This window comes from Saccopteryx leptura, chromosome 1 (assembly GCF_036850995.1).
Source record: "Saccopteryx leptura isolate mSacLep1 chromosome 1, mSacLep1_pri_phased_curated, whole genome shotgun sequence".
NCBI classification, from domain to species: Eukaryota; Metazoa; Chordata; class Mammalia; order Chiroptera; family Emballonuridae; genus Saccopteryx; species Saccopteryx leptura.
Window position 1 is genome coordinate 375,909,917 of NC_089503.1, and position 18,383 is coordinate 375,928,299.

At 56.9% G+C, this 18,383-nt stretch overlaps 1 protein-coding gene across 1 annotated transcript; it reads left to right on the plus strand.

The window, feature by feature from the left end:
* Nucleotides 1–380: 380 nt before the first annotated feature.
* Nucleotides 381–13,693, plus strand: AARS2 (alanyl-tRNA synthetase 2, mitochondrial). Its single transcript, XM_066359303.1, has 22 exons — nt 381–850; nt 1,455–1,646; nt 2,185–2,330; nt 2,516–2,683; nt 3,101–3,245; nt 4,636–4,781; nt 4,997–5,105; nt 5,488–5,526; nt 5,610–5,721; nt 6,207–6,340; nt 6,780–6,924; nt 7,161–7,333; nt 7,453–7,566; nt 7,670–7,810; nt 8,612–8,749; nt 8,829–8,938; nt 9,078–9,186; nt 9,451–9,573; nt 11,510–11,620; nt 12,166–12,249; nt 12,356–12,466; nt 12,993–13,693. The coding sequence occupies exons 1-22, from the start codon at nt 608–610 to the stop codon at nt 13,155–13,157; spliced, it is 2,958 nt and encodes a 985-aa protein (XP_066215400.1). The 5' UTR covers nt 381–607; the 3' UTR covers nt 13,158–13,693.
* Nucleotides 13,694–18,383: the final 4,690 nt, after the last annotated feature.

The window sequence follows — 18,383 nt, forward strand, 5'->3', positions numbered from 1 at the left end:
AACAACCAGCCATTTCCAATGCCAAGGACACAGGAAACTAGCAAATGCTTACAACAGTGCCTGGCACATAATAGGTATTCAATAAATTTGTTGAATGTCTCTTGATTGAATGCTAGTATTAGCTCCCTTGGCACTCTTGCCTTCTTCTCTTAGCCTGGAAACACACACACACACACACACACACACACACACACACACGAAGTTGAATCCACATCTGTCTGATGCAATTCCATTTGTATGTAACCTTGCAAAATTAAGTTAGCAATTACTGTTACAAAATACTATACAGTAGACATCTGGAGAGCAGAGGTTTTTGTTAATTTTGTTACTAATGTACCTTAAGCTCCTAAAACAATGCCTGACACATTGTAGACTCTCAATGAATATTTGTTTAATGCCGAATGAATTATGTGCCTACAGTGTGCCAGGCAGTACTGCTAGGCCACTCTTGCAAGAGACCCTTTCACAGTCATTTCAGCAATAGCCGCAGAGGCAGCCTTGAGTCCTCCCATCACCAGGAGCCGCTGTAGGACGCGCCCACTTCCTTCCACGTCACCGTCTATCCCGGGTGTCCTTTGACCCCGTGAAGTCGCTGCCCCTAGTTAAGATGGCGGCGCCGATGGTCGCTGCAGTCGGAGGACTGTGGCGGGCCATTCAAAGGTCGCCCTCGTGGGGAGGTCCCAGCCGCCGGCCGCTCTCATCCAGGTCTCCTCCATCTGAGGCAACGGCCATACGTGACGCCTTCCTGAGCTTCTTTCGGGACCGCCATGGCCACCGGCTCGTACCGTCCGCTTCCGTGCGGCCCCGCGGCGACCCCAGCTTACTTTTTGTCAATGCCGGCATGAACCAGGTGGGGGGCGGAGTTTGTGAGTTTTCGTGGGAGAAAGGCGCTACGGGATTGGGTAAAAGAAGCAAGGGGCGGAGTCATACCTTTTGGAAAAAGAGGGCAGTGGTTGGGCCTTGGGGGCTCGAGTTAGGGTCTAGGAAAGACTTGGTTGAGTATTAGGCCCGGGAATGGTGGGTTTGGAGTCCCATGGGGGCACACTGGTGGAGGAAGTCTGACTTCATTTATTAATTCCCTGAATAAACTCATTCAGTCATTCATTACAGGATTGGGGTGTTGAGCACATGCTGTATGTTGACTTTGAGCACTGCTTACCATCCCTAGACTTGATTGTCTTCATCTGTAAACTGGGGAGTGGGGGGTTGGTTAACCTTAGAGACTGTGCCAAGATCCCTATTAAACGCTGGTGTTGTTAGGATCCCCAGTACCCTGTGGTCTGTTTTGTGCCCTGAAGTTATTGGATGTGCTTGAAGAAGCTGAGGTGGAGGATGCAGCCACCAGAACAGAGCTCCTCCTTTTATTTTGCCTATTTTTCTAGCAGAGGATCTCTGTTTGATGATTTCTAACGAGGGACTGGGATATCCGTCTCCCCCTTCTTCATGTGTTCCAGTTCAAGCCAATCTTCCTGGGCACTGTGGACCCACGAAGTGAGATGGCAGGCTTCCGACGTGTGGCCAACAGCCAGAAATGTGTGAGGGCTGGAGGACGCCACAGCGACCTAGAGGATGTGGGCCGAGACCTTTCCCATCATACCTTCTTTGAGATGCTTGGCAATTGGGCCTTTGGGGGTGAATATTTTAAGGTGAGTCTCCAGGCAGTCCTGGAGTTAGGAAAGGGTCAGTGGCCAACTAAGAAGTGGATCAAGGTTAGTCCTCTCTCCAGTCCTCGAGTTTACTTAGGCAGGGCCTCATGCCAGACCCAGAGGCTAAGTGCAAGATGAACAGGTATAATAGGAATGTGTCTCATTCCCCTAATTCTACTGCAGGCTCCTTGATGGCCAGGACTGTGCCTCTTTCCTAATGGCTGGTCAATAATAGTTGTATGAATAGACAATGACACTAAAATTCAGGAGTTAAGAAAATCATTTCAGGCTACTTTGGTTAGAAGATTTCTGGAGAAGGTGGAACTTGAAAGAAAGGAGGATTTAGAGGAGGGAGGAAGCTTTCTGGGCAGGAAAAAACTTAGAGAAATGGTCACGGCTTGTTTTAGAAACAAGGTGGACAGTGGAAATGGTTTTGTCTTAAGCTGAGGGCTGAACTCATGTGGCTTGATTGATGCTTCCATGGGGCTTTCTTCTCACCCATCTTCCTCTTCCCACCCTATGTGGGTTTCTACTGCAGGAGGAGGCTTGCAGCATGGCCTGGGAACTGCTGACTCAGGTCTATGGGATCCCTGAGGACAGACTGTGGGTCTCCTACTTTGGTGGTGACCCCAAAGCAGGACTGGACCCAGACCTGGAGAGCAGGGACATCTGGCTCAGCTTAGGGTAAGTCCATCTTCCCTAATGTCCACTCCTGGACCAGCACCAGTCCTTAGAGTCTCAGCACGTCCCAGGACTGTGGGATCAGTCCTGTTCCGCTTCTTGCTGAGCTTGATGGAGAGACTGTCACGGCAGAGAAGGTCCAGCTTCTGAGTTTGTCTGTCTCCCCACCACCCTGGCTTTCTTTCCAGGGTGCCTGCCAGCCGCGTGCTTTCCTTTGGACCACAGGAGAACTTCTGGGAGATGGGGGATACTGGCCCTTGTGGGCCCTGTACCGAGATCCACTATGACCTGGCTGGCGGGGTCGGGGCTCCCCAGCTGGTGGAGCTTTGGAATCTGGTCTTCATGCAGCACAACAGGTAATGCGGTACTGAAGCTTCTGGTCTTCGCCCATAACTTTAAACTAGTCACTGTGGTTCTCTGTGTGGCCTCTGCTCTCTTAGTAAGTGATGGAGTTGAATTTGATGGTCTCTAAGGTTTTCTTCCAGCCTTGACATTCCTCTTTCTAAGGGCAAAGTATTCTGTCCCAGAAAGGGCATGTCTGGGTCCAGGAAAGGGCCCAAGGTGAGGTGAGGGTGGAGATCACCCTTTATAAGAAAGGACAGGGCCCAGGCCAGCGTCGTCTGTGTTTGGGGGTGGGGGGGTGGGTTCTAGTGCCCTCTGGTTCCTCGCTCTGTCCTCCCTGGAGCCCTCCTCACTGCTGTACCCCACTTGAGCTTCTGCCTCTCACGTGTAATCCTGTGCGGGGCCTCACCTTGCACCCCTTCCTCGGCCAGAGAGGCAGATGGAAGTCTGCAGCCGCTGCCCCAGCGACACGTGGACACCGGAATGGGGCTGGAAAGGCTGGTCGCTGTGCTGCAAGGCAGACGCTCCACCTACGACACTGACCTCTTCTCCCCGCTGCTCAGCGCTATACACCAGGTGAGCCTGCCTCTTCCTTCCCAGAAGCCTCTGCCCTGCTCATCACCGTGCTTTTGGAATCTGGTCTCCATGCAGGAAAGTTCCTGGCTGGAAGTGAAAAAGGTAGCAGTCAGGAGAGTTGGGGCAGCTGTACTTCTAGGCGTTGGCTGGCTGTCAGTTTGGGGCAATGAGGGTGACCAGGCCACATGTCTGTCATCCTCGGCAGGCTAGCTTAGACTTGTTCACGTCACAGCTCAGCAAGGTTCCCAGAAGGAGCGCAGAGGCACACAAGGCCTCCTGAGGCCTGGGCTCAGAACACGGTCATTTCCACTGCACTCTGTGGACCAAAGCAAGTCACAGCCGAGCCCGGATTCAAGAGATGGAGAAGTAGCTTCTATCCCTTGATTGAAAGCGACTGTAAAGTCACAGTGCAAAGTGGCATGCACACAGAAAAGGGAAGAACTATGGCCATTTTTACAAACAATCTACCACAGAGAGGAAGGCTAGAGTCCAATCTTGTGGAACCTAGACGTCCCAAGTGGGGCTTTTAGTCTAAGTGTGGTGAGCAGGGCTCTAAGTAGGGAGGAGTGTCATCTGACTGACACTTTAAAAGGTCACTCCTGTTGGCAAATGGAGGACGGGCTGCAGGAAACGAGAGTAAAAGCCGAGAAACCGATTGAGGGGCTATTTCCTAGTCCCGGGAAGAGACACAAGGTCCTGCTCAGGCTGCTGGTAGTGGAAGTGGGAGTGGAGCGCGAGTTGAGAGCTCTCCGGGAAGTGGAAGTCCAGGCCCACTGATAGGTTGAGTGAGGAGGGGAAGGAGAAGGCTGGCTCCCGAGTGTTTGACTCGAGCATCGAGGTGAATGGCGGGACTGTCTATTGAGAGGGGGCAGCTTGAGGAAGAGGCAGGTCTGGAGCTGCAGGAGTCTGGCAGTCTGCCCTGGGGCACACACATGAACACACATTTACCTCTCCTCTCTGCCCCCCGTAAAGCCTGTAGAAGCAGGTGTGGGTCATGGGAGCACCTGGAGTCAGACAGGCCTGGTTCAAATCTCAGATCTGCTCCTGATGAGTTGTGTGGCCTTGTGGCCCTTAGATCCTCTGAGCCTCTGTTTCCTTTTAAAGTGGGGATAGTATTACCTTCCAGAACAGGATGTTTTGGGGATTAGACATCATGTCATCCAAACACCCACACGGTTCTGATAGTAAAGATTCAGTAATGATCACACCTGGGATTGTTGCTGGTGTGAATGTGGGCCCTTGAGGGCGGGGTCTGACTCCCATTCATCTCTGAAACTTCTCCAGCCAGGCCATTCCAAATGTGGTCGGCTTTAGGGCTGACAAAGAGCATCCCACCTGGGCCAGGTCACTCAGGGCCAGCAGCCATGTCTCCTCCTCCTCTGCTTTCCAGGGCTGTGGGGCACCCCCTTACTCGGGCCGGGTAGGGGCAGCAGACGAGGGCCGCACAGACATGGCATACCGCGTGGTGGCCGATCACATCCGCACACTCAGTGTCTGCATCGCCGATGGCGTCTCCCCTGGAATGTCAGGCGCCCCGTGAGTCTGGAAGGAGTACAGAGAGGGGCAGGGGCAGCTGGGGCCCGCCGGGAGAGAGGGAGCAGATGAGAGGTGGGCCGGGTTTGGATGGCGGGAGGAGCCAGGAGGAAGAGGGCTTTGTGGCGGGAGCGCGCACTAGACCCCGCCCTCCCGGATGCCCACGCTGCCGACCAGGGGCTGCTGGGGGTTCACATCTGGGCTCTGAACCCCTTCAGGCTGGTTCTTCGTCGGATCCTCCGTCGAGCTGTGCGGTTCGCTACCGAGGTGTTGCGGGCACCACCTGGCTTCCTAGGCAGCCTGGTACCTGTAGTGGTAGAGACGCTGGTAAGGACAGAGCTTTCTCACTCCTGTGAGCCTCCCTGCACACTCAGGGAGCCTGCTGCTGAGCCCAGGCAGTGAGCCCATCCTGGCTCGTCACCCTGAATGTCCACCCCGGTGTCCCACCAGCAGGCTGAGAAAGCGAGAATTGCGTACAAAAAGCAGAGAGCCTTCAGGAGGCCTCCTTGCCCAGGCTGCTGAGCCTTTGACCTTGGGACCCCTCTGCCTGTTGTCCCCACCTCACAGGGATATTCATTCCCATTTGGGGCCCTTCCCCTGCCATCAGCCTGTCTGAGCCTCCAGGACAGGTGTCCTCAGGGGAGCCCAGGGTGTGGGGGTGCAGAACAGACTGGCTGCCTCTCATACCTCCGCCCTCTGCCTCCTCCAGGGAGACACTTACCCAGAACTGCGGAGGAGCTCGGCCCAGGTACTGGATTCGGATGGGAGAGGGGGCCAGCGGGAGTGGTGGGGAGAGGCTCTCCCTCCAGTCCTGTCCCACCCCCGGTGCAGATAGCCAGCCTGGTGTCGGAGGACGAGGCAGCCTTCCTGGCCTCCCTGCAGCGGGGGCGGCGGATCATTGATCGGACCCTGAGGCGCCTGGGACGTTCTGACGTGTTCCCTGGTGAGTGGGGTGCCTGACCACGGTGTGAGGGCCTCACTTAGGCAAGCCAGGGCAGGCCGAGGAGGGAGCTGTGGGCCCGGCCTGTGCCTCACATCCCCCCTTCCTCCTCCCATGTCCCTCTCTCTGCTCTTTCTAACACCCATACCTCTCTGGTGGGACACCACCCTGCCCCTCCCCAGTCCTCACCGCCTCACTGCCGGGCCGGCCCTGCCCGAGACTCCGCTTTCCAAGGCTAGCTTCATGCCTGGAATGAGCTTCCCTCCTCCTCTGAATGATGGCGGCCAAGAGTACCCCAGGCGACCCCCAGTTCTGGCCTTGGCTCACAAATTCGGAAGGTGACCCCTGTCCTGGGCCAGCCGGCGTGGGGAGACGGCAGTGGTGCCTGGCACCTGGTGTGGCTAGAAATGCCTTGACCCTTCTCACTTCTATCCCTCCGTCCGCCCTGCCCTTCCCCACCCAACACCCTTTGTCTTCCTTCTGAAAAGCCGAAGTGGCCTGGTCCTTGTCAATATCTGGGGACCTGGGGATCCCCCTGGACCTGGTAGAGCTGATGCTGGAGGAGAAAGGGGTGCAGCTGGACTCGGCTGGGCTAGCGCAGCTTGCCCAGGAGGAGGCCCAGGTGAGGCTGGTCACCCCCTAGGGTTCTGTTGGGACTGCCAGCCCCTCCCCCACCCTGAGTTCCTGGGTGGGGGGAACCTGGAGCTGTAGGCTGAGGTAGGGTCTGTCCTTCACCTCAGGCCCCACCCACAGCCCATAGAGAGGAACACTAGTGCAGTGGGCTAAACAGAAACAGAGGGAGAGGCCAGCCCAGTGTCCTAGGAGGCTCCTCCAGGGGAAGAATTGGGTGAGGGGGCCCTGATCCAGGGACCCTGCACAAGGGATGGTTCACCAGCACACCCAGGGTCTCCAGCAGCGAGCAAAGCCCTGCACGCTTACTCCCGAGGGGACTGCCGGGTCCACAGAGCTGTGACAGGGTCAGGGCCCTGCGGAGGCTCACTTCCCATTGCGCTTTCCACGTATCCCTTCTGCACGCGCACACGCGCATGCCCGCCCTGCAGCTCCGGGCCCAGCAGGCCGAGCCAGTTGAGGAGCAGGGACTGAGGCTCGACATCCATGCACTGGGAGAACTGCAGCGCCGAGGGGTGCCCCCAACTGATGACAGCCCCAAGTACAACTACTGCCTTCGACCCAGCGGGGGTTATGGTGAGAGCCTGGACTGAGCCGGGTGGCCACAGGCTTACCTGGTGGTGACTGGGAGGGGCGGCAGAGGGTTGTCCTCTGCATTTCCCGGGGTAGCCACCAGGGGCCGCTGTGGTCCTCAGCTGGACTTTCCCCCTCCCCCCACCCCAGCCGTGTGCCTTTTGGCTACAAGTACATCACAGACCCACGTGTATGTCTTAAACCTGCCTGGCGCTGATAACCATTCTTCGCCCTGGCAGAGTTTGGCCTCTGCGAGGCCCAGGTGCTCCAGCTGTACACAGAAGGTGGAACAGCCGTGGCCACCGTAGGGGAAGGCCAGCGCTGTGGCCTCCTCCTAGACAGAACCAACTTCTACGCTGAACAGGGAGGTCAGGCTTCAGACCGAGGCTACCTGGTGCGGGTGGGGCAACAGGTAAGCCCCTACACACACACAGGCTGCCTTCTGCAGGAGGCAGATCTGAGCTGAAAAGGGAGCCAAGGGGAGGGAGAAGCTACAGTCACTCTGGCAGCGTGCTCCTTGCCCTTCCCCAGGATGTGCTGTTCCCAGTGGCCCGGGCCCAGGTCTGCGGAGGCTTCATCCTCCACGAGGTGGTGGCCCCTGAGTGCCTGCAGGTGGGGGAGCAGGTGCAGCTGCATGTGGATACGGTAAGGATACCCCCTGGCTGTTCCTGGTACCTTGCAGCCCCTTTCCTCTCTCTACACCCCCCTACACTCTCACCCAGGAAGCTGGGTGACAAAAACGTTTCAGGCCTGGCGTCTGGGCTGCATGGAGAAGCACACAGCAGTCCACCTGCTCAACTGGGCACTGCGGCAGACCCTGGGCCCTGGCACCGAGCAGCGAGGCTCCCATCTCAACCCCGAGCGGCTGCGCTTCGATGTGGCCACCCAGGTGAGCAGGGCACAGAGAGGCTTCAAGTGAGGCGACAGGCTCGAAGTGAGAAGTCTGGTGGCGTGGGGAGTCTGGCCAGTCCACGGGCCTGGTCTCCCTGTCACTCAGTCACTGTGGGAACCTGGGGAGTGTCTTCCTATCAGACTCCTGCTGCACAGCAAGGAATTGGCTAGACAGTGTCTGGAGCCCTCCTTCACCAACAGCTGCCCTCTCCCTTCTCCGTTTCCCTCCTCTCCTTGCACATCTGGTTCCAGGAAGCCCTCCCTCCCTAAGTCCCATCCCACCTGGCTGTCCTTGCTTCTGCATCTCCCCGGCCTCTAGTTCTCTTCCATCGGGCTGCCCCTGTAAGCTCCCTGAGTATAGAACCTCCATTGTATTTCTCCATCAACTTTAAATGCCTAATGAAAGGCCTGCAGCTTCCAGTAGGCCCAACTCCCAGGTAGTTTTCTAAGACAAAAATTATTCACTCCACAAAAGTTTATTGAACACATTTTACATTCTAGAACCTGGGGATAGTTCAGTGAACAGTGACTGTAGTTTTTTGTTGTTGGTTTTATTTTTTGATTGATTGGATGGGAGAGAAGCATCATCTCATTGTTGCACTTAGTTGTTCTGCGTAGTTGTGCACTCATTGTATCTCGTACGTGCCCTGACTAAGGATCAAGCCCATGACCTTGGCGCACCAAGGTGCTTTAATCAGTGAGCCACCCGCCCAGGTCCCAGTGACTGCTTTTCAATGCATCAGTGGCAGGCATGGGGCTGACCACCTGTTGGCCTGTCCATCTCCCTCCCACCCGCCAGACCCCGCTGACACCAGAGCAGCTCCGGGCAGTGGAGAGCGCCGTGCAGGAGGCCGTGAGGCGGGACGAGGTTGTGTACACAGAGGAGGTTGCCTTGGCGCACACAGCCCACGTCCCTGGCCTGCGCTGTCTGGATGAGGTGAGTTGGGGGAGCCCCTTGGTCGAGATCACTTTTCCCCCACTGGCCAGTTAGCAGACCTGTCCCCTCTCACCCGCAGGTGTACCCAGACCCGGTGCGGGTGGTGTCAGTGGGCGTACCCGTGGCCCGTGCACTAGACCCAGCCTCTCAAGCTGCACTGCAGGCGTCTGTGGAGCTGTGCTGTGGGACGTGAGTCTCCCGTGTCTGCCTGCCCTGGGCTGGGGCCGGATCCTCACCCTTCCTTGGTCTTTGGAGCCACAGCCCCTGGTTAGGCTGCTCTTTCCCATAATCCCCCCTGACTTCCTCCCCCGCCCCCCTCTGTCCACAGGCACCTGCTGCGCACGGGGGCTGTAAGGGACCTGGTGATCACTGGGGAGCGCCAACTCGCCAAGGGCACCACCCGCCTGCTGGCCATCACTGGGGAGCAGGCCCAGCAGGTCGGCGCGCCAGCAGGGCCCTGGCGGGTGCTGAGTGTGCCTGGGGGCAGGGGACGCATGCAGCATACTCTCAGGCTGGGGGCTGCCCAGCAACAGAACCAGTGTCCCTACATGTGCACTGCTGGCAGCTGGCAGCTGCTGGGATTATTCAGTGCCTTGATTGGTCCTGATTGTTAAACGTTTCTAATTTGGCTCCAAGCAGCTATAGGTTGAGAGCCTTGAAAATAAGCAAAGTGTCCTGACCATCCTGTTCCCTCCCTGCAGGCCCGAGAAGTGGGCCAGAGCCTGGCCCAGGAGGTGGAAGCGGCCACAGAGCGGCTGAGTCGGGGCAGCCAGGATGTGGTGGAGGCTCAGCGGCTGGCCAAGGACATGGGACGACTCACTGACGTGAGGGCCGTGCCCACCGTGGAGCTGCAATGCGCGTGTGCGCATACACACACACACACACACACACACACACACACACACAGCATGTACACACGCACACCCCATGCACACACACACACAGCATGTACACACACGCACACCCCATGCACACACACACACAGCATGTACATACACGCACACCCCATGCACACACACACACAGCATGTACATACACGCACACCCGGTGCATACACACATACACACCCCATGCATACACACACACAGCATGTACACACACGCACACCCCATGCACACACACACACAGCATGTACACACACGCACACCCCATGCACACATACACAGCATGTACACACGCGCACACCCCATGCACACACACACAGCATGTACACACGCGCACACCCTATGCACACACACACAGCATGTACATACACGCATACCCCATGCACACACACACACAGCATGTACACACACACACCCCCCATGCACACACACAGCATGTACACACATGCACACCCTGTGCACACACACACAGCATGTACACACACGCATACCCCATGCACACACACACACAGCATGTACATACACGCATACCCCATGCACACACACACACAGCATGTACATACACGCACACCCGGTGCATACACACATACACACCCCATGCATACACACACACAGCATGTACACACATGCACACCCGGTGCATACACACATACACACCCCATGCATACACACACACAGCATGTACACACATGCATACCCCATGCATACACACACACAGCATGTACACACATGCATACCCCATGCACACACACACACAGCATGTACACACACACAGCATGTACACACACGCATACCCCGTGCACACACACACACACAGCATGTACACACACGCATACCCCGTGCACACACACACACAGCATGTACACACATGCACACCCGGTGCATACACACATACACACCCCATGCATACACACACACAGCATGTACACACATGCATACCCCATGCATACACACACACAGCATGTACACACATGCATACCCCATGCACACACACACACAGCATGTACACACACATAGCATGTACACACACGCATACCCCGTGCACACACACACACACAGCATGTACACACACGCACACCCCATGCACACACACACACAGCATGTACACACATGCACACCCCGTGCACACACACACACAGCATGTACACACATGCATACCCCGTGCATACACACACACAGCATGTACACACACGCACACCCCATGCACACACACACACAGCATGTACATACACGCACACCCGGTGCATACACACACACAGCATGTACACATGCACACCCATGCACACACACACACAGCATGTACACACACGCACACCCCATGCACACATACACAGCATGTACACACATGCACACCCCGTGCATACACACACAGCATATACACACATGCATACCCCATGCATACACACACACAGCATGTACACACATGCACACCCCGTGCATACACACACACAGCATATACACACATGCATACCCCATGCATACACACACACACACAGCATGTACACACGCACACCCCATGTACACACACACACCCCATGCACACACACACACAGCATGTACACACATGCATACCCCGTGCACACACACACACACACAGCATGCACACACACACACAGCATGTACACACATGCATACCCCGTGCACACACACACACACACACACACACCCCGTGTCCTGGTCCTGTGTCCTTCCCCGTGTCTCCCTGGACCCTTCCATCTCTCCCCAGCATTCCCATTGGCTCCAGCTGGCCCAGATGTTTGTCAGTTGTCTGCAGGGTGGGGTAGGATGAGTGTGGTCCCTTCCCTGGCCCTGCTGTCCCTGCCTCAGAGGTGGAGGCCCAGGGAGGTGTGAGGTGACGTACTGCCTCTGGCTGTAGGCTGTGGACACTGCTGTGATGCCCCACTGGCAGCGGCGGGGGCTGCAGGCCACACTGAAGGCGCTGCAGCGGCGTGCCAACACTGCCATCCGCAAGCTGGAAATAAGGCAGGTAGGAGGGGGTTGGGCTGCGCCCATGGGGGCGGATGCCGGCCACACCCATCGAGGGCCAGAGACACTCTAGTGGGAACACAGAGAAGCCTCAAGGCCCGGCGTGGGGGTGGGAGTAGGTGTCAGCTCCCTCTCGTGCCAGCTGGTGCCATCACCAGATGCCCACTTCTCTGCCAAACTGTGTCTCCCCGGCTCCCAAGTCTGGTCAGCCTGTCCCTCCAGGAAGCTGACCGCTGATTTCTCCATTCAGCCCTAATTACTCCTTGACTGTGCGTTCTCCCTCCAGCCCCTCTCGTCCATCTGTGCTCCAGCCTTAGTCCTTTCACCTTCAGCGACCTATTTGTCGGGGCCTGGAGCTGGGAGGGACGGGAGGGAGGACACAGGTGGGACCAGAGAAGGAGGCCGCTCTAGGCAGGGTGCCTGGCCCCTCTGCTCAGAGCTGAAGACCTGCTGGAGGGTTGGGGGGGTTCTGGACACGGTTCAGTTCGGAAGTAGAGACCTGTTGCCTTCCAGCCTGACCCCTGTGCTGTCCTTCCTGCCCCGCAGGCTGCACAGAAAACCCAGGAGCTGCTGCAGCGGCACTCAGAGGGGCCACTGATCGTGGACACGGTTTCCACTGAGTCCCTCTCGGTGAGTACTGGGTGGGGGTGGCCCCACGGTCTGCGGAGGGGAAAGTCCTAACGAGGAGATACAGGAGCTGGGGCTGTGGGGTCACCACCTGCCCTCCTTTGCCCAGGTGCTGGTGAAGGTGGTCCGGCAGCTGTGTGAGCAGGTGCCCAGCACGTCCGTGCTGCTGCTCAGCCCGCAGCCCCTGGGGCACGTGCTGTGTGCCTGTCAGGTGGCCCAGGTGAGGGGAACAGAGCAGCCCACCCCACCCATCTCCTAGTCCAGCCCTCCGGTTCCACTCCTATTATTCCTCCCAGACAAGGGAGCCAAGGCTGGGGGATGTGATCCATGAGGGACACCCCAGGACATAGAGAGGGTCACCTCCCTGTCCCTAACCACCACCCGTCCCCACCCGAGACGGAACCATGAGACTCCCTGATTCCCACCATCCCCCTCCAGGCTCCACATCCCTTGCAAACAAGCAGCAGCCATTCGTCAACCTCCACACACATTCCCAAGCCAGCCCTCACCTGTCCTCGCCCGATTCCCCCCACCGTGCACCTGACTGGACGGTGGTGCTAATCACCATGACCCCACTCGGTGCACTGCGTGGACGGTGGCAGGTGGCCTGCTCTGCATTGCTGATTCCCCCCACCGTGCACCTGACTGGATGGAGGTGCTAATCACCATGGCTCCACTCGGTGCACTGCGTGGACGGTGGCAGGTGGCCTGCTCTGCATTGCTGCTGCATTTGTTTCTCTCCCCAGAGCGCCACGCCAGCTTTCACAGCAGAGGCCTGGGCGCTGGCCGTGTGCAGCCACATGGGGGGCAAGGCCTGGGGTTCTCGAGTGGTGGCCCAGGGCACCGGGAGCACTGCTGACCTGGAAGCTGCCCTCCGTACAGCCCGAGCCTACGCCCTCAAGCAGCTCTGACCCAGGGACTCCCGCAGACGAAGGAGACAGCAGACAGGCCAGTGACAGTTGCTGCTCAGTAGCTGAACATGGTGAGAACCAAACATGAAACTCCTCGAAGGAGCCCTGACGGCCCCAGCAGGACCTCCCTGGAGGCGGCAGTGGGGGCGAGAGGCTGGGGCCAAGCAGCTGCGCTGAAAAGGGCCAGCCCGGGCTGGGTTCTTCGTGGACACAGGAAATGCGGGCTGTTGAAGGCAGGGTCGGCCCAGAGACACACTGCTCTAGGTGAATGTGCAAACGTGGACTGTCCTGGCTGTGACTGCTCGTTGGGAAGTATTTCCCAGAAGCCTGGCTGGGGTGGCGCAGGGCGGAGAGCGGTGACTGGTCGAAACCCTGGGCTGGCCCGGTCAAGCCACATACACAAGCAATCCGAACAACTGAAGTGAAGGAACTATTGCTATAAAGTGAAGTTGGTACTTCTCGCTCCCTGTCCTCTTCCCTCCTCTCTGTAAATTGAAAAATAAAATCTTCTCAATAAATAAATAAATAAAACTATTTCCCAGAGCAGAGGGAGTTCCAGAATGTTCTTTTGTTTAAAAAAGAGCAGACTCTCCCTTCCCAGCAACCTGGTATGGGTGCCCATCACCAGTCTGACTCCTCACACTGGGCTGAAGGCCACCTAGTACCTGCATCAGAACCATCCTCGTCGCCACAAGTGCTCGGCCAGCCTCTCTGTGCCAGCCTGGCCACACACAACTGTCATGAAAAGAGGATCTGTGGTAGGGCAGATCCTCTCAGGTGTCCCTTAGTTCTTTAATAATAACTATCTTATGGAAGGCCCTGGTGATTTGTTGAGAAAATGAGTAACAGGTACTGGTCAGTTGCTGAGAATGTAGTGAGAACCAGACGAAACTTGCTGTCCTTGTGGAGCTTCCTTCCAATGGAAACACAATAAAAAGAAAGAAGAGGGTGTTGGCCCGTGATGAGGTCTGTGAAGAAAGTGAACTGGGGGTCGGGACTGGGGGGGTGGTCAGTGGCATCTGAGAGAAGAGCTGTCCAGGCCGAGGGAACAGCCACAGCGGAGGCCCTGGGAGGAGGAGGGCAGACACTGAGCTAGGAGAGGCAGGGGATGGGCTCAAAGGAGCAGGAACCGGAGCAGCGGCACTCAAACGTTGCACAGCACCTGCCCCACCCCTGAGCCGAAGCTGAAAACTGGCAGCTCAGAGCAGGAGGAAAGTGAGGGGGAGAGGGCAGCCCTCCTTCCCTCCCAGAATGAATCGAACCAGAACCAAGTCAGATGCCAGAGCTCCACCTCTGTTCCCAAATCCCTGTTATTATAAGAACGAAAGGACCTCAGGGGACCCAACAAGTCAAAGGCCCCCTGGGCACCAAGTTCTGGGGGTGTTTAATTAAGATTATTAGAGCAGAGCAGGCCCTCCTGGCAGCTTTTCCTGCACAATCTCTCATTCTATGGAGGCACCAGTAATATGTTGGTAAATCACTGATGAGGACTCGAAAGGGACCCGAACCCCTGGTGCCTGGCCCCAACCACTTTCTCAGCTCTGCGAAGCTGCGAAGCTGTACTTCAAAATCTGGGCAAATATAGCAGTAGTCGTGTTCAGCAAAGGCCCAGCTCTCCATATGTGGGTGCCAAAGTAAGGTATGGTACCCTACTTGATCCAGGGTGACCAACTAGTATAGTTGACCCTTGAACAACACAGGGGTTAGGGGTGCAAACCACCCGTGCAGTTGAAAATCCACGCACAACTTGGATCAGTCCTCTGCGGACTCCCAACCACACATCAAATGGACATAATCATCGGCGGAGCTGAAATTAAAGCTATCTCTGCCTTCCTGTGCAACTTTCCACCACCCTGATTGCCTCTCCCTCCTGAAGGACATTCTTTTTCTTCCTAGCCAACCCCGTGAGGTTGGTCATCTGTGCCCCTCAGGGACACCTACCCTATCAACCAGGGCTTGCTGGTGGGGACTGCATCCTGTCACCCAGGGCTGGAGGTTAGGGGGCTGACATCAGGCTTAGAGCTGCGTGGAGTCCTGTGGAGGCTGGAGCCTTCCTGCCTGGTGCCAGACATCAGCCTTGTTTACATCTTAGAGAAAGGTGGCAGGTGCCACCCAGCAGGGACGCTGCAGCCCGCAGCTCTCCTGCAGGGCGCGCCCCACGGGAGTTCCAGTAACACCTGCAGGTGCCCTTCCTCCCCATGTTCTAGAAGAGACTGATCATTCTCCTGGACCGTCCTAACAAGTCACCCCTCATCCCTACTTCTACACAAAATGTACCAAGAAGGAGCAGCGCTCCAGTCCTGGAGTCCTGCCTAGGGCGCCTACTCCCCACCTTCCCCCGCTAGAGCTCCCCTCTCCTAAACATGTTCCCCAGAAACACAGAGCATGCCCATGGCCACGGAGTTCCCTCCACCCGCACAGCGGCCGCACACAGCGCATTAGCCAGAAACTTCCTTGCGTCAACCCCGTGCCAAGGCCCATAATGACAGCCGTCAAAGGTCAGCCCCGCGCGCCAGCAAGGCACCCAGTAGAGACTTGGTGCGCACGCGGCCAGACACACACAAGTGCGCCCGGCTTGGACCCGCCCCCTAGAGACGTGGGGCGTCCCTAACGACCGGCGCAGACCACGCAGGAGCCTGCGGAAAGGCGAGCGCCTAGGGACCGAGAGCCGGTGAGGTGACCTCCGGGAGAGAGGACACTCAACCCTGGGTGTCCCTTATAGGGCTGAACCTTCCCTGTCCTCATTCCCGCCCCGCCGGACGCCCTCACCTGGCCCAAAGCCCGCCCGCGGTCCCAGTCTTGGCTCCCACATTTCACTTGGCGGGGAAGGGCCGGTCTGTAGGGCCACGGTGTCTGTCTGCAAACTGGCCCAGGGGCTTAGGGCTTGCGTGCAAGTAAGGAGAAAGGGGTACTGTGAGGAGGGAGGTGGAAATAGGGCATTTGTAGGTAGGTCGTGGAGAAGAGTAGTCCTAAACCCAGGGCTCCAGTCTTCTTAGGAAGACTGACCCCCACCCCCACCCCAGCTCCTACGGATCGGCAATCCCTGCTGCAGGCCCAGAAGGTTCCGCACCTCCCTCCATCTCTCCCACAGCCCGGGCTGGTTTTCCGTGGTTACCCAGGAGTAACCGGGTCTCCTAGGCGATTGAAGGAGGGGTTCGCTGGTCTTTGGTGCTGAGCGTCCCGCTGAGGTGTCTGAGCCGGTGGTAGGGATGAGAGCTGAGGAGTGAAGCCACTGGGGTCTTTTTTTAAGACATCAGACCTAAGTGAACAAGAGCGAAGGGAGGGCCAGGCCCAGGGCTGTTGCACTCGCCAGGGACCAGGAAGGCTGGGCCTGGAGAAACTATTTGGCCCCTCTTTTGTGATTCCACTAACTGAGAATTCCTAAATAGGAATTTGGGAGTGACCTGACCTGAGGTAGGGTCTGACACGGTGGCCATGAGAAAGATTTGGGAAATGGGGACAAAAGCCCAGGGCCCTGAGGACAGATGCTTGGGCTGAAGGAAGGGCTGGGTTTGAAGGCACAAGAAGCATGAGAGAAGTGGGTGGAGCATGGTGGGCCCCGTGGAAGCCGTGTCAGGTAGGCCATCAGAGTGTCCAGGGACACAGAGGTGCTCACAGGCCTAAGGAGGGCCGGAGGCTTCAGCGTCTCAGTTCAGAGGAAGGGAGGTGAGGACAGCTGAGGACCAGGGTGTGATGAGCAGGGAGGGGAGCTGGCTTCCTCCAGCATCTTCAGCTTTCCCATGGGGGCAGGTGGGAGGAGCCCCTGCCCAATGCGGTTGAGGACACAGGGCGGGGACTTCAGAAGGATGGAGAAGGTCTGAGGCGTCCCCTGAAAGGATTCCCTAAGCTGTGGGCCAGGAGAGCATGGCTCTGCGGGATGCTCACGGGTCCCCTCGGGGCCTTAAGCTAAAGGATACAGGCAACGATCCAGTTCTGCGGAAAGACCCTGTGCCTGGTGGCGATTTAGGGGGGTGAGGGAGCCTGGGCTCTTCAGGTCAGCACCGAAAGGGGACCCCTACATTCCACTCTGGCGACAAGATGAGAGAGCTCGTGAGCTGGAGAAAGCGGGGGGATCCACCAGAGAAGCGCTGTGAACAGCTAGTTGAAGGCAGTTAGGAAGCAACCCCAACATCCCACTACTTGTAATGCTTTTGTTCCTGGAAGTAAGAGAGAGCTTCAGACATCAACTCAAATCTTGTGAAATGGGGGATAATGATGCTGTAACAACAATAATAATCCTCGGTAATGCGTTAATAAACTTGGGTAAGGCATCTCACATTTTCATCGTAATATCTAACACATATCTGAGTGCTGGCTCTGAGCCCAGCACTGTATGAAATGCCTCACACACATTAGCTCCTTAGTCCTAGATAATCTTATGAAGTAGCTACATTAATTACCATCCCCATTTATAGAGAAAGAAATGGAGGCTGAGTGGGAGTAAAATGACTTGCCCAAGGTTTCTCAGATGCTAGGGGCAGGGTGGAGATTTGACCTTAGGCCATTTGACCCCTGAGTCCTTAGCCAGCTGCTACACTGCCTCCTGCTGTGCACATGCTGGTTTCCAGATCACTTGTCCACCAGACACAAGCCATCAAAAATAAGGACAGCCCTGGCCAAACAGGGGCATCTTGTCATTTATATTACCCGTACAGACCTTAACACCTAACCCTTTGAGTTATAACCTGAATGTGGTTTCAGGACCCTGGACCCTGGTTGAGGACACAGGGAGGGACCTGGGGAGGAGGGGTTTTCCAGGGACTGTGGTCCTGGGCTGGGTTGGAGTGATGCTGGAGACGTAGCATGTGAAGCCCAACGGACCTGTGAGACGGGATCCAGGAAATGAAAGGCCACTTGGCATGTCCTCACATCCCCATCTAAGGTCAGGGTCATTGGGCATGTCCCCACTTTCTCCAACTGAGGGCAGGGTGTGCCCTTAGTGGGGACATTAGATGGTGGCACAAGAGCCACTCAGTCCTGGTGGCCTCAGCCTTCTGTCTAGAATGTCAGAAAGGATTCCTGCCCAAGAGAAGGACCAGAGCCTTGAACACGCTTCCAGCCTCCAAACTCTGGGATTCTCTAACTGCCCTGTAGGCTCCCCAGGGAAAGAAGGCTCCAGAGAGTAGGGTGACTTCTCTGTCACTTCTCGGGATATTCTCTGTGGGCCTTGGGAGCTGTCTGGATGCCCCAGGGCCCCTGACTAGTGCATGTCTACCCATCCCTCCA